Source organism: Telopea speciosissima, chromosome 6 (genome assembly GCF_018873765.1).
Source record: "Telopea speciosissima isolate NSW1024214 ecotype Mountain lineage chromosome 6, Tspe_v1, whole genome shotgun sequence".
Taxonomy (NCBI): domain Eukaryota; kingdom Viridiplantae; phylum Streptophyta; class Magnoliopsida; order Proteales; family Proteaceae; genus Telopea; species Telopea speciosissima.
The window spans coordinates 63,534,509-63,555,214 of record NC_057921.1 but is presented as its reverse complement, the minus strand read 5'-3'; the positions used below and the strand labels follow the sequence as shown (position 1 = coordinate 63,555,214).

General features: G+C 38.2%; 2 protein-coding genes across 2 annotated transcripts; both read left to right on the top strand.

The window, feature by feature from the left end:
* Window positions 1-2,684: 2,684 nt before the first annotated feature.
* LOC122665346 (probable calcium-binding protein CML13) lies at window positions 2,685-3,541 on the top strand. The gene has a single exon (XM_043861467.1). It carries the CDS (start codon window positions 2,820-2,822, stop codon window positions 3,261-3,263), a length of 444 nt encoding a protein of 147 aa, XP_043717402.1. The 5' UTR covers window positions 2,685-2,819; the 3' UTR covers window positions 3,264-3,541.
* A 3,804-nt stretch (window positions 3,542-7,345) lies between these two features.
* On the top strand, window positions 7,346-18,001 carry LOC122666196 (maspardin-like). The gene is made up of 8 exons (XM_043862342.1): window positions 7,346-7,474; window positions 8,203-8,337; window positions 11,336-11,434; window positions 14,988-15,130; window positions 15,653-15,761; window positions 16,107-16,214; window positions 17,247-17,387; window positions 17,479-18,001. The coding sequence occupies exons 1-8, from the start codon at window positions 7,403-7,405 to the stop codon at window positions 17,902-17,904; spliced, it is 1,233 nt and encodes a 410-aa protein (XP_043718277.1). The 5' UTR covers window positions 7,346-7,402; the 3' UTR covers window positions 17,905-18,001.
* The last annotated feature ends 2,705 nt before the right edge of the window (window positions 18,002-20,706 follow it).

Sequence of the window (20,706 nt, the reverse complement as noted above, 5' to 3'; positions counted from 1 at the left end):
ACCCCCCACCCCACAAATAAAATAAAAGAGTCCATACCATATGATTGAACATTTGACTCTAAATTTCAAGTGTCTTATTTGCCATGATGAGAATGATGAGTATCCATCAAAGTCCTTCTTGATAATGAATATTAGTTAGTTACTCTCATTCTCTCACATACCTTAAAACACATATACTTCATGCTTATAACCCTTAAAAGGGAAGTACTCCCTCTATCTTAACTTCCACCAGAATAGTTAATGGCAGTGGGACCTATGTCTTTGTGGGATCGACCCACGTGGACATAGTTTCTATTCCTCTCTCTCTCTCTCTCCCAAGGGCTTAAAAAATTCTTCTCCATAAACAAGCCATCTGAGTGAGACAAGGTGCTTTAAATTGGAATATTTTGGGTAATGTAATTGTCGATCTATTTATCTATCTGTGATGAACAGAAAATGTTAGGGGAGATCACTTTCCATTAACCAATGAAGGTAACCCCTTGTGAGTTTCCATTTCTTTACATAAAAAGCATAAATCACCACTTTCCATGTTACTTTCACTGTTCACCTTTTAAGGCATCAACGAATAGGATTCTCTCTCTCTCTCAATGCCCTACCAGAAGTATTATAAATTCTAAACTTCACTGTAGAAGTATTTATCCTTCTTCTCTTTGCAAATTAGAGATGTAGGGTTCCCATCACATGTGCCATTGAAAAGCAAGAATAAGGTTCTCTCACTTCTCATTCACAACCTCTCCTTATGGGTGTGCTATGTAAAGATATAGCATACCCATAAAGTGGTAAGAAGATCTATCTGTTCTCTTTTATAGTTTTTTTTTTTTATCCCTTTTGACACTTTCTGTTCTCTTCACAAAGGGATTAGGCATCTCCACAATTCTTTTATAATCACTTTAAGGCATACCAGTATACTACCTTAAAATAACATTTAATCATACATGACGAATCCAATGTTTGCACCCTAAAGTTGTAATCCTTAATAGTTTCATGCATCTTCTATCAAAATTTAATGTTGAGTTATATATTGCCCATCACACTAATACAAGGGCATGAGTTGTTGAATAAAGTGAGATAATGCGCAAAATACAATTTGGGAGTTCAACAAAAAACCTTAAGGCATTAAACGGAGATAGCTGTATAATGGTATACTAAGAAATGTGCTAGTAGACAAATTAAGTTCACATTTGTGTGCAACTGATCTACGCAATTTTCCTTCATTTTTCTTAGGCCATGAGGTTTGATTAGCACTCACAAAAGTGAAGAAAGGCAGCCTTGAAGTTAAGTGAAGCAATGCACAGCTCATGGGTGCTCTTCCTTTCCCTTTTCTGTGAACCTTTATGCAAAAGGTTTATCATGTTATTTGGGACCTACTTCTCCATTAAAGAAAACAAAACAATTTTAGGGGTTGTTGCGGGTCCCAGAGAAGTTTGGGTTAAAAAGACAAAAAAAAAAAAAAGAAAAAAGGAAGAAAGAAAGAAAGAAGAAGAAAACAAAACAATTTGATCTCATCCAATAAGGTTTCCCACAACATAGGCCAGTCATGGTGCTGCCAAAAGTTTTAAGAAATTTGAGTGTTAGGACCAAAAAGGAAAATAAAAGGAAATGGTGTTCATCTTTTAGTGTTGCTTTATTCCAGATTGATTGCTTGTACAGTCCTCACAAAAGAAAGAGATTTCCATTTGTTTGAATCTATGTGGGACATTTCAAGTAATATACTTGAAACTTGTCCTTATAGTGTTTCTCCCTCTAATATTGCATTATTGCTTGCTTTAAGAACAAGTAAAAAGTTTTTGTTGGAGGGACCAACTCAACATTTGAATCCATTATTTGTAGAGAATTTATGAAGAAATTAATGACCTAAACAAACCGATGTGGGATTTCATCGTATACGTGGAAATACACACGATGGAAAGAACCAAGGCTAGGCCCGGCCCGGCCGGCCCAAAACCCACCCGAAGAATAGCATACATACATATGTAAGATAGGTTTTATGTATTAGAGTTATCTACATATCACATTTGCCATTGAGTAAGTAAATCTGTGATTCTATGTTTGCTATGTGTTATTATTGGGTCTTTAAATTTGTGTTTGTAAGCAAGACAATATTGAAACTTGGGCTTTCTCTATGGGCCCAAGCTGAGCTGAGCTCAACTGGGCTGGGCTGGGCTGAGCCAGTCTTCTAAATCAAATAGGTCCATGTGAGGTTGAGGCATGGGTTGAAGGATTGTATTGGATGGGCCATAACTACCGACTGAACTCTAGTTGACTCGGCAATCCCCTCGGATGTAGGAACATGTATTTTGATGGACTTTAATCCGACCTTGCCGATCTCAGGCTGAGTTAAACTGAGAATAAAAAATTGGCGGTGGCCGCCGAACCTCTCCCCATTTCCAAACTCTAAATCCTTTATCCATGGGCTGAGGAAGTGTAGAGTAGTAACCCATTAGGTTCCTAGCTGGTGGGTAATTTACTAGTTGGGCTGGGAGTGGGAAGCCCAATACCAGCCCATGAATCCTGGTCACCATGTTCTCCCCAAACAAAAAATTTAAAATTCGAAAGAGGAAATAGATAATTGAGCCGAGAGCATAAATGAGTTCTTAATTTACATTGTTAATTAATGATAATTAGCTCCAAACCACGGAAGGGAACAGTCATTAAGACAGTAAAGTAACGATCCTAAACAAATGCAAACGAACCAACAAGAAAACACAAAATCTCATTTCCTTCAACAAAAACAGCGATTTTGCGAGAGCAGAGAGAGAGAGAGAGAGAGAGAGAGAAAGAGATCTGATAATCACCTCAGCAGATATTGAGCAGCAACCATGGGGAAGGATCTGAGCGATGACCAAGTGGCGTCGATGAAGGAGGCATTTACTCTCTTCGACACAGACGGTGATGGTCGTATCGCCGCATCGGAGCTTGGGATCCTGATGCGATCTCTCGGTGGGAACCCCACACAAGCGCAGCTCAAAGAGATCGTCGCACAGGAGAATCTCACCTCCCCCTTCGACTTCCCACGCTTCCTCGAGTTGATGAAGAAACACATGAAACCCGAGCCTTTCGATCGCCAGCTCCGTGACGCTTTCAAGGTACTCGACAAGGATTCCACCGGTTACGTCTCCGTCTCCGAACTCCGCCACGTCCTTACCAGCATCGGCGAGAAGCTTGACCCTGCCGAATTCGATGAGTGGATTCGTGAGGTCGATGTTGGATCCGATGGTAGAATCAAATACGAAGACTTCATCGTTCGCATGGTCGCCAAATAATGTAATGCATGTTGTTTCTGTTGATATATACAAATCTTCTCCCTAATCGATTAATTCCTGCAAGTAGTCTGTATTCTGTAAGCTCTGCTTTCTTTTGTGATGTTTTTTCTGGTTCGGGCTTAGGGTATCTTCCTTTCTTTATGATTTTTAATAGGAGTGGTGGTGTTTGCGGATTTTCCCCCCTATCGCAAATGTTGTTGCTGGTTCTTTTGGGGATGGTTAATTGGCGATTGAACTATTGGCAATTAACAGAAAAAATTTGAGGCATTTTACTTTTTTCTCTTTCGTTTTATGAGGGTTTGTTTTGTGTGTATACTTATAGTCACTGTTCTCTTGTTTTGATGGATTTGGTTGTGTTTATCATTTGCTGTAAACAATTTCTCTGATTGGTAACTCCATGCATGCATTTCCACTATTCTTTCTTTGTTATGTTCTCTGTATCATCTAACTTCTATTGATGGATTGTTAAAGTGGGTTTGTTCATGGTAGCTTTGGGTGGCTTGATAACACCCCCCCCCCCCCCCCCCCCCCCCAAAAAAAAAAAAAAAAAAAACGGGGGGGGGGGGATAGAGGGTCCCTAACAAAGTCCAAAAAATATTCGTTTTTTGCACATCAAAATGAAGAAAGCAAGATGGTACTGGAACCATATTGAAGGCACAGATTACTGTGAGATGTTTGTCTTTTCCCCATCCTGTTTTGAACTTCTTTTTGTTGGCAAAAGTCCTCATCCACCAATTACTGCTATTTAGTTTTTAAGAAATTGCAGAAGCAGGTTGCTGTTGCTTATCGTGAAAATGGCAAGGTCTTGCTTATGGTGCACCTTATCAACTTAATTAGTTTTGATATCATTGTTTGAAGCGACAGGTTGTGAATGGTGATTTCCTCTGTCATGCTTTGTGTGTTATGGAAGTGAATGATTTTTCCAATTCATTTCTTTCCGTGTCATGAAAGCCTTGATATTTATTTTGCTTGTGGGTTCAGGGGGGGCATTGATAGTGATCTGAATTTTTTTTTCTTTTTTGGCCTTCAGTATTCGATTCAATAAAGTGATTAGCCCAAAAATACTTTGAACTGTTGTTACTTTGCTCTTAATCATTGTTTTAGCAAGTGGGCTATGAGTTTGAGGTTTGTACATGAAACAAGAATAAGGAGGCATGATGTGAGAGAAGAGGATGCCAAACCGAAACAAGTGGGGAAAGATTGAATAGAAAATTGGTGGGTGTCATCGGCAGTTAAAAAAAAAGAATTGAAATTATGATCTTTCTGAAGGGGAAGTCTCTGATTTATCACATGTTCTTTTGATTAGTGTCATAATTGCTGCCAGTTACAGAAATTGGAAAGACATGAATTCTAGGGGAGCAAAAGTTGCAACTGTAATCAATACCTTTGGTTGCCTCAATGGTCACAAGCTTAAAGTTTTGTACCAAGGAAGCCAAGGATCAAGTATTGGTATCACAAAAGCCATCAGCACAACCCAAACAAAAAGTTGCAACTGTAGCACTGGAATCTGTTACCTCATCCACCTCTTTGGAGGTTGGATTACTTGGAAGAAGTTCATGACAGTGGGTGTTTAATGGCGGATTTCTTTTGCATTGAGTGGAATAGTGGATGCCTAATGTGCCTTTGTGAGAGAACTTTGGGTTTCTGTTTGCCTACATGGTGGATGAGTTGTGGTTGTATAATGTTTGTCCCTTGCATGAGGAGGGAATTGAGAACCATCCACAGGATGGATGATCGAATAGACTAGTATGTGTAGTTTATCTTGATTCTCTAATTCACACTTCTATCATTCATATATATTATGTGGTTTGTAGATGCTTTTTTTTTTTTTTGGGGCAAGGTATGGTTTGTATATGCTATTAGATCTTTTTTTAACGTATTTGCAGATCTAAGTTCCACTCCCCTTAATTTGTTCTGCTAGCAGTAATTAGATTTGGATGATATTCTCATAAATGTGGCTGGTGAAAATTCGTCCATTAAGATTATCTGCGAAAAAAGAGTTCAGTCTATTAATCTTGAAAACAATACAGAGCATAGAGGCAGCTTGGCCCGGACCAGAAAGAACTTTAGAGGTGAGTGAACCCAGAAAACTTTTGCAATGAATAACGAATGGCTCCTTGAGTTTTAAGTCTAAATAAAGTTTGGCAGAACAAAACGTTGGAAAATTGGTATATCATAAAAGAAATACAAACATATGCTTATACGAGTATTATATCATATTTATAGATAAGAGCTTGTTACTCTTTATTTTCTTCCCTCATGAATGTAACTGGGTTGGAATACCTGAGCTCCTAAGCAAAGCCCAACTTGAGAAATTCTGGTTTTGTGTTTTCTATTATTCATTACAATCAGATACCATAACAATAGCTCATATTATGGAGCGCGCAACCCAGGTTCCACAAATACATTCAGACATGCGTACCTGGTTTCTTGGCTCAGGTTCATTTTTATGGTTCTTCTATCTAGTGTATGGGTGAACCCGGTCTAGGTGTCATCATCAGATTTGGGCACCACTTGTCACTTGCACATCGATGAATGTAAGTGGATCCATGTGATAGAAAACCTTATGTCTATCTCACTAGTTTCAATTTGAAACAAGCTGGGGTTATTGATAAAAAAAGAATGCAAGCAGTTTTCTGTCCAGGAGTGTGGTCTATGCCAGCATTCCCATGTGTCTATCTCTCTCCTCTTTAAAACAAGGGGGTAGATGTGTCTTTTCACATGGGGAAGAGAGAGATAGACTCATGGGAGTGTTGGGCGTAGGACATACTCCCGGACAAAGATCTTTTTCCCTTGTAAGAATGTTATTTCAGTTGTATAGAGTTATATAGAATCTTGTGGCATATATACAAATATACAATTGGGAGAGGGTTTCCCTTGCTGCCATCTGTGGGAAGGAATCTGCACTTTTCACCATTTAATGTTCTGAAAAGGTATATCAACCATGTAGGATCTATAAAATAAAAGGGAAGTAGTTTTCTGTCAGGGAATGTGACCCAGCACTCCCATGTGTGTCTCTCTCTCTCTCTCTCTCCAAAACAAAGGGGGTAGAAGTCTCTTCTAATATGGAGAGAACAGATAGCTTCATGGGAGTGTTGATGGAGGCCACTCCCGGACAGAGATCTATTTCCCAAAATAAAATTAAAAGAATACATGTGTGGGGTACTCATTTTTGTGAGAAGGCCTACAAAAGAATTCACATGTGGGCGGTATGTGGACCTTTTCCCTTATATAACGTTTGTCGCTATTAAATCAATTTTGAGGCTTTGTTTTTAGAGTGGGGGATGAATTGTCTGGGAGTGCAGCTCTTGTGCCAGTGCCCGGCCAATGAAAGAGCATGTGCAAGAAAGGTGTGGTGGTCATTTCGTATACCCCTTTGTCTGGATGTAGGGGCACGCTCTTAGATAGTGAACATGTTCTCTTTTGAAGACTGAAAATGACAAGTGACAAACTTTTCTAGATTTAACTCATTACAATAGAGAGTTTTCCTTGCCTGCGCCAGTGAAGGGATCATACAGCCATCAATGGCCATAAATATCTATCCACCATTTTGGAATGATAAAAAATACCCTCAATGTTGCACGATATCCTATGTACACCGTTCAAAGGCCTCGAACAAAAAATAAAAGTGGCAAGAGTTTTCCTTCATCCGTGGAGAAGGAAGAATGAATCCCTTCACTGTTAGTGATTTGACTTTGTGGTTAGATTTTTTTTCTCTATCATTTCATTCTCACCCCCTCTATTGTGCAGGATCGGAAACGCTCCTCCCTATTCCAATAACACAGAAGCCATTTGTTTTAGGAAACTTACTGATCGGACTCATTGGAAAATATAGAGTTAGGAGTTTGGACACGCTTTGGGTCTAGCCCAAGAGGATTTACACGTTAGGATGTGTTTGGTTCGATAAACCAAGTGGTGCTTGTGTTGACAAGTTGTTGGAACTTGGAAGAGCAATTCCAAATTTCCAATTCGTGTTGACGTGACGACTATGGAGGAGGAGGAGAATGGCCGTCAGCCATGGATGTCATGTGTCATCTTCGTGTCCAACGGAATAAATTACTGAATTTTGGTTGAGATCTCAAATCCATCGATTAAATCAGTGTTCTTGTGATGATGGGCGAAATTGGTCATGAGCAGCAATGAAAAGCGTCTTTTCGGCGCCTGGAGATTACATCCACTTCAAGTCTAAAGTACCGCTCCAAAAGATTACAGTTTGTTTCTCCTTCTCCTTCACATCTCTCCTCGCCCAATTCTTATTTATTGTTTATGCAATTTTGTAGTTTCATATCGTCATTGGTTGTCTCTTCCCATTAAGCTGGTCCCCTGTCTTCGTTGAAAATACTGTTGTATGTATCTCTCTGATCATTTGATATATTGGGTTTCGAACTTAACTTTTCCATTTAAATCTAATTCTACTGGTGTTAGTACTAAAAATCTGCTCTTTCGACCATACTTTGAAATGTTGTTTTGGCTTCGTCCCGTTCAAAAGGACACTACTCTTGTTCGGTTCATGATTCATCGTTGTTGATAATCTTGTTAACACTAAAGGCCACCAATTTCAAATGGGTTTGCTTTCCAGTTCCAAGTCGGTTTGTTGAATGTCTTTCATATCTAATTAAAATTCATAGTTTCATATACTTTCCCAATTTTAATTTTTTAACTCGGTTTTTCAGCATATCAGTTGATACAATTGTTGAAATGATGGTTACTATTTAGAAAATAAATAAATAAATAAGTGGTTTCTGGCCTCGTTGTTGAGGCTTGTATATTATATGTTGTTTACTGATTTTTCCTCTCTTGCAACTGGGGATCAACACAGTTTTGGATTTTTGAAGAACACACCCGCGGTCCTAAGATATTGCTGAATTTGAAAGAGTACTTGTGCTGGAAGTTCTGATGCCTAATTGTTCTCCTGTCCATAAATTCTTGTTTCTTGTAGATTGGGACAAAAAACTCAAAACGGTGGCGGTATTATGACTTCGGGCCAAAGGTGATGCCTCCACTTATCTGTATCCCCGGTACAGCAGGAACCGCAGACGTCTACTACAAACAGATAATGGCATTGTCCATGAAGGTAGTGAATCTGAGGTTGTAACCTTCTTATATTTCGGTTGCATACTGCTCATACCTCTTTTAGTTTGTTGTTTTCCAAATACACACTGCAAGAGCCTTAGAATGATTTCCCAATTAAAATATTTCATGTTTAAGAACCCATCTGAGTAGTACAACTCCTCTAAGTAACTCAACATCCTGATTTCAAATGACAGCGATTAAATGTTGGGTGCTGAACATTCAGGAATGTTGTTTTATGAGGTTGAAGAATGACCTAAATCAGGAAGCTATTACTTTGAAGAGTAGTACGGCATCTCAGTTACGGTATTTACTGTTGTTTATTATAGGCAAATTCTTCATATTATACATTGACCAATTTGAAAATGGAGCCAAAAAATGATTCTATTTAACTGTGAGAGTGCTCTTAATGAGATGACAATCTATCTTGCTATCAGATTCTTGGCATTTTAAAACTTTCTTGAAGAAGCTCGTTGTTTGTGTGTTGCATGAATGTTGAACGTACTAGCGACAAATATTGGCAGTCTCATAGTGATTCAGTGTACAGATTTTACTCACTTTTAAAGGCTACGGTGTACTATCTTAAGTTGAAGACAAGATGGATATAAATTTGCCCGTCATAGATAAAGTATGCATTGAATTTACCATTTTAATTGGAGGTAATACTACTGCCTTTGTCATTTTCCTTTCCATAGATTGGAGGAGAGAGACAGATTGATTGAACTTTCCAACGAAAGGTTGACTAGGAGGAATATTCTCTTTAAGCTTTAAGAAGTATTGAGATTGTTGAACCTGTACAGTAAAAATATTATTCATGATTCCTGTGACAGAGGGGTGAGAAAAACTGGAGGGGAGCTGTGCTATTTGAAGTGGTTCTGATGAGGTGAAGATCTTTAGAGTAAGGTCAAATAATGTTTTTCTATTTTTGGTGGATAGGGTTAAATAATGTTGGGGACCTTGGGATCTACCTATCCACACATTTTGGGCTCCACCTGAACTGCCACATGGCAGATATTTAGGTGCTGCCTGGAGATTCCTTTTCAAGCAGGCTGCTTAGGAATCCTCCCCCTTTATATAAACAATTCTGTACATAGTATTGGAGTAATCAATTATTTGGGTTTCAATGTTTGTTTGCACAGCTAAATTATTTGTATTGCCTTTAAATATTATGTTTTGGTAGTTATAATGTATCATGATTTGTTGAACCACATTACCTAAATTCTTCAGCAAATTTCTTAGGGGCCATCGCTTCTTGTGATGGTAAAAGCTTGTGCTGTCAGCATGAAGATGGGTTTTGAGTCTGAGAGCTATCACTTCATGAAAAAGTTGCTGAAGGTTAGGAACATCTCTAGTGCACCCTTCCTGGGACCTGCAAAAATGGGACTTCCACTGGATTATGCCCCTTTATTTACTCCTCTCCTTTTTTTAATTATTTTTTGACAATATTATCATGGGTACACCTATATGCCCCAGTCGGTGCCTTGTTGGGTTGTTGCTATTGTCAGTCTTGTGTCCATGGTGGTGGCCTGTTGGTGGTTTAGGTGTGGATATACGTGAGTACAACAAGGGTTATGCTCCTAGTTTGACATGTTTAGATAACAGAGCCTTTTAAGTGTGTACAAAATTTGATTAAATTCTGATAAAAGATCAGTAGGTTTCTGAAGAATCTTACTGTGTTAGGGATTAGTCAAACAAGATCAGATCAAGCTCAAACTCCAGTCGATGATTTGTTTTAATGGAAAAGTATCAAATTCTGATGGCTCGATTGTAAGTTCTAGCACAGTCCTACTGCAATAAGGAATTGTGATAACTAGATCAGACTGCAGTAATTGAGTGACAGGTTCAGAAATTCTGAACAGCAATATGGTAATTTCACAACCGGAATAAGAATAGTATAGAAATCGCAGTAACGGAATAGGGATAGATCTGACCTGAGTTCTTTAATTGAAAGATAGAAGAATGGATAGAGAGAAAAGTGAATAACATGTTAGGATTCCACCTAAACCTCAGGTTAGGAATCCACTAAAACCTACTAGAAATCCACCTTAGTTTTCACTTGGAATCCACCAAGTAACACCACTATTTCCACAGCAGTAAGCACTGAACATATAACAGCCGAAATTCAGAAAATCCACCTTAGTTTTCACTTGGAATCCACCAAGTAACACCACTATATCCACAGCAGTAAGCACTGAACACAAAACAGCCAAAATTCAGAAAATCGAATATCTTTATTTCATAAATTCGTGTGCCTGAATGGCTGGCTACATGGCTCTCAACATATGACTCCTAACATGACGAGAAATAGCCTAAACCAACCCGTAATCAAAATAGCTACTTAATTGACCCGTAAAAGACTTAAAACAGCTTCTATTCTAACTAAGGCTCTATTTGGTATGCTTTTTATTTGTAGTTATGATCTTTTCCTGATAAATCATTTATGAGAATAAGTTATGGGCCATAAATAACAATTATTTGGTTACTATTTCACATAAAAGATTATATAATGAGAAATAGGTTTGGTATGCCTATTTCCAGAATAAATTATGTAACATGGAGAGAGAGAGATAGAAAAGGATAGTGGATAGTAGAGAGGGGGCGAGGTCGGGTGTGGTTTTGAAAATCGAGAATCGGCAGATTTGGATCAGAATTGGACATGACCGATGCACAGCTTTAAAAATCGGGAATTGTATTGGTGAATCTGCTGATTCAGATCAGAACTGAACGTGACCAATCTGGCCGATTCCCACCGATTCTGTTTATGTGTACCTGTTTTTTTTTTCTCCTTTTTGTCTGGGTGGGGATTATATCACTAATCAGGTGGAAGGAAAAAAAAAAAAAAAAGTAAAAATCAGGGAAGGTTCTCGGTGTATTTTTCAGCAGTTGTTAGCAATTATTTTTTGACTGTTACTAAAGTGTACTTTTGTTGCGGTTTGTTCGGGTCTATCATGTACCCCTTTTTTTTTTAACTTATTAATGAGACCTTTGTGAATTTGTTTCAGGGTTATCGAGTGGTTTCTGTTGACATACCGTGCGTATGGAATCACAATGAGTGGGTTCTAGCATTTGAAAAGTTTTTGGATTCTATCAATGTTCACCATGTAAGAAACTAGTTGGCTTTTGTACTTTTCTCAAGGCATCTTGTTCTTCAGAGTCGGTTTTCATTCATACAAAGTGCGCATATGGTTATAATGGTTGAGCTTCTTATTGATTTATAGAAGAAATTATGCTCATGAAAATGAAGAAATCTTTTGGTTCATCCATGCACTTAAATGTGGCTCAACAACAACTAAGGATCAACTAGAAATTCCAGTGACTTGGAAAAACCCTCAAGATTCTGTCTTACCATGGATATTCGCTTGGTGCTCTAGTTTGGAGAACAGAATGCGCTGGCAAAAGTATTCATTATGATAAAGAAATTTTGTAACTTATGAATTCGAATAGGTTTGGTAGAACTGGATATAAGTGAAAGCCAACAATGATGAGTAAATGGAGCAGGTTTGATAGCTTATAAAGGAGCAGAAGCACCAAGAAGTTTTAGCCTTTGAAACTAAGTGTACTGGAAGTGGGCGAGCCTTGGGGCAACGGTTAAGTTGCGTTATTGCAACCTCTCGGTTGCAGGTTCAAAACTTGAAAACAGCCTCTCCTGCAAGGCAGGGGTAAGGCTGCGTACGTTTGCCCCTCCCAGACCCTGCAGTAGCGGGAGCCTCGTGCACTGGGACGCTGTTTTTTTTTTTTTTTTTTTCTAAACTAAGCATACTGGAAAAGAGGAAAAATAAACAGTAATAGTAGTAGTTCCTTTTTCAAAAGGTCTATACTTTTGTTCGTACTTCCAAGAATTAGATAAAAGAAAAGAGCACCCCCCCCCCCCCCATTTAAAGAGCTATGTTTGCTCCACTCATCAGAGGGTACAAGAAAGGACAAAACACTTTGAGGCAAACCCTTGCAGGAGAAATTTATTGGGCCGCTGTTTCTCTGGTGTTGATCTTTGCTGAGTAAGTCATAACGGCTGACCATTATGGATGAACTAGTAATACCTGGATAGGTGATTTTGGATCAGGCCTCCATGTTCATTGAAATTTGGAAAATGAAGGTGAAGGTTCCCAACAAGATGAGAAATTGATTGAAAAATTTAATGGGTTTGTGAAAACGAATTCCTTACAGTAAATGAGTAGATCACCTATCAGTAGGGATGAACAAGCCCAAACAGGTGCAGCCTCTGTGGGAGTGGAGCTGGATATGTTATCCTCCTGCTATTAACTTGCACTAGTTCTTTGAAGGTTTGGAGTATTGTTGTGGAAGCTTCTTTTCTACGAGCATCTCCACTTAATATTTCCATCCTAATTACTATCTAAAGGAGTTATGGTTTAAACAGTAGAGGGAGTATTTCATGGAATATATGTCCTGCTGCCACTTGTTGATCACTGTGGTCTGAGAGAAACAAAAAGGATCTTCAAAATCTCAAAAGAATGTACTGCGTGGTCTTTGATAATTTTCAAGACTACTGGTTTCTGGCTTCTGGCTTCTGGCTTCCAGCAACAAGGACTTTAAGAACCATATGAGTAGCTGGTTTCCTGCAAGGACTAAGGGGGTTTCTAGGATTTGTACTTTTGGGTCTGGTTTCCTTTTATAGCTTTTCTTGTCCATAGACTTTTGCATAGTTTTCATGGCGTTAGGGCGACCCAAGGCATTGGAGAGGGCCTGGAAGGCAACAACAACAAGGCGACCAAGGCACCTGGACACCTGGATGCCTAGGCATCGCCTTGACAACTGGGGACTATATTATTGTTCTATCCACCCTTTGTGCATGTGCTGTCATTTCAAATGAATATATTTTTATTTTGCTTAACAAAATATAGAAAAACTTATTCAAAAACACTTAAAATTGTTAGAAAATATTACAAGGTATGCATATGTTAAAGCCCTTGGCTGAGCCTTTGGTATTATGTATCTTATACAGGAAGTATCTAAATAATAATAATATCCTACAGGAACTTGTAGAAAGGACAACAAAATATACAGTGCTTATTTCTGTATGCTGTCCCACCATCTATCAGTCTCCTTTGAAACTTTTTTTGAGGATATGCCACCATACAGTGACCAGGTCTATATATGTCATATATGAAATATTCATACAAAATTAAGAATTTTCCTATGGTTATTTCAATAAAAATATGATATCGTTTAAACTATATAGATAAATGTAAAAGAAATGGCAAGTTGGAAATGGTGTTTCATGTTTGCTTCATTTTAGCATGTCATGTTAATTTATTTGCATTGTATTACTATTGAATATAACTGAATTAATTGAGATGGTACTGGTTTTATCTTCTCTCCGGTTTCGTTGTGCCTAGGTTATTTCTATAATCTCATACTACTTGTTCTTCACAACTTTGCTTTCCTCTTTTATTTCTTTTTTTTTTGGCTGTGGGATTTTTTTTTTTGTTGGGGGGGGGGGGGGTTGTAATCTTTTAACTCCTTAAGTATGTAACAATGCCTTTTTTAGTTGCTTTAATTTTCAATTGTAACTTATATATCTTCCCAAGTTTTCCTTTAGTTCAAAAGTTTTCTAATGGAAGTTTATCCTAGTTATCTTTTCTGGGACAATATTTCATCAATATGAAAATTTCAACTTGAGCATAACCAGATGCATGAGCATTTTAATGATACTACCTGTAGAACTCAGAAGTCTTGCTGAAGACTTAGTGCATTACGTTGGTAAGTAAGTTCCTTTTTGATAATGAATTGTATTGGTAGGACAGTGTGTTAGAAAAACAACGCCCAAAAATGGGATTTGCAGAAGAAATATGGAGATAAAGAGAAGATCAAAATAAAAACACATAAAACAAAGGATTTTACGTGGTTCACCCCCAAGTAGGTAGGCTACAAAACCCTCAAATCTCACACACCTCTCTCAACGAGATAAGGGCACTATATAGAAAAACCCTAACCCAGAAAAGTATAGAAATGCCCCTATAAACCCAAAAATGACCACCCAGTCAGGGTTGGACCAGAACTGAACATATGTCGAAGTACGTATCATTTTGAAGGTCTCAACGAGCTCTACATGACTCACTTAAGTGTTTATTTGGAAATCAGGTCATGTTATACCTTGGTTCTGTTCACTGTAACTTTGAGACTTTGAGTAGGTCAGTTGTTAATTGTTGAATTTTTCTTAACACATGTTTAAAACATTATCTTGAAGAAAGTTTCATTTGGAAAGAGAATTACTTGATCAATTACTAAAAAGTAACCCTTGACATCAAGTAAATGTAACGATCCCTACTGTATTTCAGGTTCTAACTGCCGATATTGAACATCCTGCAGTCCATGGTGTCTGCCTTAAAAAACAGTTCAAAAACCATAGATGGTGGAACCTTTGTATGAGCGCATTAACCTTTTTAACTTTCAACCCACTTGACTTTTATGTGATACTTAAATGTGGATTATGAGAATTAAAAATTGAACCAGGAAAGAATTTGTTATCTTGATGTTAGGAAGTTAGACTTTGCAGATTAGTGAATGTACAGAGTTTGTAATAGGATAAGTGATATTAATGGTACTTTGTTGCATAGTTGTGCTGATTTACCATGGCTTTAGTTCCCAACAGCTCAGATATTTTCTTAGAAAAGCTGATCAATCTTATTTAAACAGGTACATCTTTACGGAACATCATTGGGAGGCTTCCTAGCTCAACTGTTTGCTCAGCATCGTCCAAGGCGTGTTAAATCATTGATACTCTCAAACTCTTTTTTGGAGACACGCGGTTTTGCAGATTCTATGCCATGGGCTCCCATGTATTCTTCTAAATTCTAATAGTTAATTTTCTTGCATAGTATCGCATCCATTTAGTTCTCACTGCAAGCATGATGGCTATTACACTATGCTAAGAATTTGAACCTTCACCTCTCATTAGCAGAATTATCAAATTCATGGCAGATTTAATCCTCTTATAGCAAGTGATCCAAAGAAATACATTGGTTAGATCCCTCTTTTACCTCTCCTTTAAAACGAAAAAGAAAGTTGTCCATAGAGATTTTTTAAAATTCTTCTAGAATTGCATTTTGCTGTGGTTGATTTGTAAAATTAAATTTCAGGCTTCTGACAACCCTGAAAGAAATGTATGCTCTCTATGATCTGAAGTGAATTAACTATTTGTCCTGGCATTACTTTCTCCTGTTATTTCCCAGAATCTTACCTCAAGTATATTGTATAGGAGGTTTATACCTTGCCATCAAATTATTCTAAAGAATCATCTCTCCATTTTTCCTCTTCAATTTTACAGAAGTTGTTTAATTTGTCTGTTGTCTTCTTTGCAGTGTCAGCTTTGCACCTTCTTTTTTGCTGAAGCGACATGTCTTAATGGGACTTCAGAATGGTCCACATGAACTATTTATTGCAGACTCTGTCGACTTTGTTGTCAGCCAAGTAATGTCAAATGCATTCTAAGCTAGTCTTCAAGTTATAGCTATTTTTTGTCAGTAATCCTTATCAACTTCCTGAAGCAACTTTTTAAAAATCTTACTTGTCAAATTATTTTCAATGTAACTCTAAAATTTATATACAAGTCATGTTCAGAGAGGATTAGCTGGTGCCTTTTTTGTATTCTTGTGCACTAACATTGGTTTTCTCTTTCATCCAAAAAAAAAAAAACATTGGTTTTCTCTTAATATTGGAAAGTCTAACTTCTTTGGAGAAATTAAGTTGCATCCTTGTTTATTGTATCCAGAGCTCATTTATTCCTTACTTTTCTGCACTTGAATATCTTGACAGGTTGAGACACTATCAAGGGAAGACCTAGCTTCAAGGTTAACATTGACTGCAGATGCTGCATCAGTTGAACCTCTGTTGCTTTCAGATTCATTTATCACTCTAATGGATGTATGTAATCTGAAACCCACATGGATGCTATCTGCAATTTCATCAATCACATCTCTTTGCGAAACAAATAAATATTTTTTGTTCAAATTTCTGACAAAACAACAGAAAAAATCTGAAGTTCATATATGGAACTGTATAATTGACAATTAGAGAAGGGTATGCTTTTGCTCATACATACTTCTTTTTAGATTTCTTCAAATATCAAAAGGCTGCTGGGAGAACTCAAACTTATGGTTGCCTTCCTTGCTGACATGCAATAAACTATAACCACTGTTGTTTCGTCTGGTTTTATCCAGGCTTACAATGGATATTGCCTCAAAATTTGTCCATAATTATGATTCCAAGCAATCCCTGCTAGACCTTGAGATGGTTCACAAGTATTTGGTGCGGCATAACCGCAAAATATCTAGACTGCCATAGCTGGACTTTTGTGGCTCGTTCGGCTTACATTTCAATATATATTTGTTGGATGATGGATAAGTCTACGGTTTTGAGAGTCACTTTATTGTACAATAAATTACATATTCTCTCTTGTGAGAAGAAAATATTTGGTTTTATCATGACTAGGGTTCATAATCTCTTAGAATTTTTCTCACAGACGTTAAAAAAGGGCAGTGATTATAGACTTTCTGAGAGAAATGAAAATGTTTGATATGAGGTGCATTAGTTATTCCTAGATGCAGGATTTAATTGTATTGTGAATCTATGAATCTCGACAAGTTAAATATTTTTTCTTTTGTTTCTTCATTGATTATAAACTTTAGTAAGATTTTCTTCACCAAACAATAATTGTTTTGTACTATTTATAAGTCTCTGGTAGCTATTATGCTAGTGCTAGTCAAAGCTCAAAAGCCATAGTAATTTTGAGCAAATTTCTTTCAATAAGTTCTAATTCTTGAAACTATTTTTCCTATTTTGTTGTAGAACAATTTTATTATGTCGTCCTGTTTGGAAGCTTTTTGGAATAAAAAGAGCAGATATTGTGATGATAATCCTATTGATTGTTTCAATATGACTCGCTGCTGATTGTAGACGAATGACTGTTGTGCCACCCCTCAACAACTGAAAGATCAACTGGGTGAAAGGTACCCTGGGGCAAGGCAAGCATACATCAAGACTGGAGGTGATTTCCCATTTCTTTCTCGCCCAGATGAAGTCAATCTACATCTTCAGGTACTGGAGAATAGTGCTACAATTATTTGCTCCCTGGTTCATATTTGACAATTGCTCCTGTATTCCTCAACTGGAAACTGGAATATCACAGCTGCATCTGCGGAGGGTAGGAGTTGAAGCAAGGCCAGAATTGGTTCCAGGCACTCCAAAGGATGGTGGAGCAGGGAGTCCCAGCAACAAAAATGATGAAAGAGAAGATGCGGATGACCCGTCTAAGGATGTCGGGGGAGGTACTTTAAACCCTACCACAGAAGATAATTTACCCCCAGCTTCTGATGCTACAAATTCTCATGATTTGAATAACCAGGTCCTCAACAATGCAAAATTTCGCATCCTGAATCATGAATATTTAACACCACTCCTGTTTGCTCTCACAGTTGTGGATAAGCAACATGGATTGGACATTGATACCATTCTCCAACTTGCTTGTGCATTTTCATTTCTTTATCTCAATGTGGTGATGGGGCATTGTAATTTAGCTGAAAAAAAATGTAGGAAGTTCAGGCAATGTGTGTAATATATGACTCGTGCACTCCGTAGTTTATATGTGCTTATAAACCATCAACCATGATCATTTTCTCTTGCAAGCAATTGTTGTACAATTTAATTTAGTCTGGTTATCAGTATTAAGTTCCAGAGATGATTGCACAACGATCATATTGGAATGATTGGCTTGTCCTATTTTTCAAATAAGGTTTGACCAGTCGGTCTCATAGTCAGGCAGGCTTATACCATTACGTTCACGAGCAGAATAGACGCTTGAGCCTACCTTCGCACACCTCCATTACTCTAGAGGAGGATGAACTGGATTCGGCCTGGTTATGGGCTAAATCGAAAGCAAAGTACCAAACTATTATGACAAAGCCCGGTTTGTGAGATTCAGTCTTTTAGCAGGTTGGATTAATGGGATATTATTACGCCATTATCAGGCTTTTACCAATTTGGTCTCGTTTTTTCATAAAAAGAACTCCGTCTGTTACACCCATTAAAAAGCACTTCTCTCAACCGGACCCTGATACTCTACTGCCGAGCTGCCCGGTAGGACCTTACTGCCAAGACACAGTAAGGCAGTAACTTACCACCTTATCCCTGCCCGAGCGCCTTGCCCGAGTGGGGGTAAGGCGGTCATTTATCTTCTTGCTGTGTCTTGGCAGTAGGTCCTGTCGGGCAGCTCGGCAATGAAGGATCTAAATTGCTCTAAGGTGTAACTTGTAAAAGGTATTGAAAAAGAGCATTGGGGGCTTGGCCGCCGTCAAAATACGACGACGATCTTAACTTCCTGTTGTTGCTATGCCTGTTTTTTTATCTCTTTATGAATTAAAGGTTTGGCCGCCAGCTGGTTTCTTGCACGAAACCTCTTTGATCGTTGTCATCGGCGAGTTCCTGGTTTCTTATCTGGTTTCTACCCATCTCTGCTATTTGTGCTTGTGTTTCTCCGCCGTTTGTGCGTATCATTTCTCCGTCGTTTGTGCGTGCCTCTTCTCCGCCGTTTGTGCATGTACTACTTCTCTTCTCCTTCTCTGCTCCATTCACCATGATCCTTGGAACCGTTGGTGACGATACCGACGATGATGACGACGAACCCACCCCTTTCTTCACGGTTCATCACCGCCCCGTCTTTTCCGTTTTCTTTGTTTGTCTATTTGCAGGTGTTGCTGACCCTAGTGCTGGTGGCACTGAGTTTATCGTCGACTCAAAAACTCTAGCCCCCGTTCAACCTTCACCGTACCTCTCCTATCGCCGGCTGAATCTCCACTCACCGATCCAGCAGATCCTTACAGATCTGTTCGAAAGTAGGCTGTGGCAACATTTCAGATGGTTTTTTAACTGTCTATTGAAGCTCCACTCATCGATCCAGCAGAACTCTGTCTTTCTAGCAAGTCTGTTTGAAAGTAGACTGTGGCAGCATGTCAACACACGTGGGAAATCTGGTGTTTTTGGTCTGTTCAGCACGTATGGGCCCCCTTCTATTGGCACGTTTGTGCATGCGCTTATCTTTAGCTGTGTCTACAGCTTTTTCTCTAGGGATATGGTTATAATCCATCCTACTCTGGATGACCCGGTCAATGGCATGTGAGACCGGGTCAATTTCCACTCCTTGGTTTTGGATACCGTATATTCATACCTCGTGTTTATCATGCTCTCTATCTATCTTATGTATTTTGTTTCCCTTTGTTTGGCGTTGGGCACGCATGAATGCATAGCCTTCTTTTCTGCCAGAAAAAAAAAAAAGAACTCTGTGTGCGAGCGTGTGTGCTGCATCCAAACATGGAGGGGGGAGAAATGACCACCCTCCCCCCATGAAAGGTGAAAACCCCCTCCTTGATTCTTCCGCATGCACTCCCCTCACAAGGGAGGCACCCTCCCCCACAGGAAACACTTCCCCTTTTCAGTTTCGGGCCCCAGTTTAGTCGGAATGGGCCCTCCTCTCTCAAAAGACAATGGACACTTATTTAGGTATTCCATTTGTGGCTGGTAAACGTTATATACGTTAGAAAATATTGGCTTTTCAATCCATTAAACCACAAAATGAAACCAAGCCCATAAGGGTTCATTCAGACGGAATTGAATGGTTTCGATCGGTCCAAAACACTTGGGCTGGAATTTGACATCCTTAGGGGGGTGGCATGGACGTAGTGGAAAGATTTGTTTGATAGTTGATTTATATGGAAGGAGTTATGTTTCTGCAAACCTTATTTGGTGTGCATGAATGCTATCAAAATCATTATGAACGAAAAATATTTTTATAAATATCAAAACAAATGAATGTTTTATCACACTTTTGGTTTTTATCGATGTTTTATCATATTAAGATTTATGAAATTCTTAGATTTGAGAAAAAACTTAGCATTTAAAAGTTGAAAATTCCACCTACCGTCGAAAATCCAATTTTTGTTCTTGAACTAGGGGGTTTATTTTTTATCTTTTTTGAAATTTAATTTTTAACTATTACCCTTTCATTTTATTCAAATATGAGGTGCTTGCTTATTTATGAATAATATCTTAAGTAAATGAAATAGCAAATCATTTACTTAAATGATATTTGGCATAAATAAGTGTCATCCTAACAACTATGGTTCTTAGTACATTGTACAAGATCATTCAACATATACTAGTAAACTTGGGTCAATAACCAAAAGTATTATTTTTTTTCGAAAATTGTTCACGCATTGTGTTTATAATGTAAAAAAAAAAAAAGGTTGTATAGAAAAAACCAGAGGGAAAAAAATACATTTATGGGCCTCAAAACCACCAACTCGAGTTGGTTGGGAACAAATCCCTGATTTCGACGAGATGGTATAAATTTAGATCAAATGAA

Coding starts and splice junctions, on each gene's coding strand:
- LOC122665346 (XM_043861467.1), top strand. CDS start 2,820: ATGGGGAAGGATCTGAGCGATGACCAAGTGGCGTCGATGAAGGAGGCA.
- LOC122666196 (XM_043862342.1), top strand. CDS start 7,403: ATGAAAAGCGTCTTTTCGGCGCCTGGAGATTACATCCACTTCAAGTCT. Junction 7,475..8,202: donor TACCGCTCCAAAAGATTACA/GTTTGTTTCTCC, acceptor TGTTTCTTGTAG/ATTGGGACAAAAAACTCAAA. Junction 17,388..17,478: donor AAGTCAATCTACATCTTCAG/GTACTGGAGAAT, acceptor GGAATATCACAG/CTGCATCTGCGGAGGGTAGG.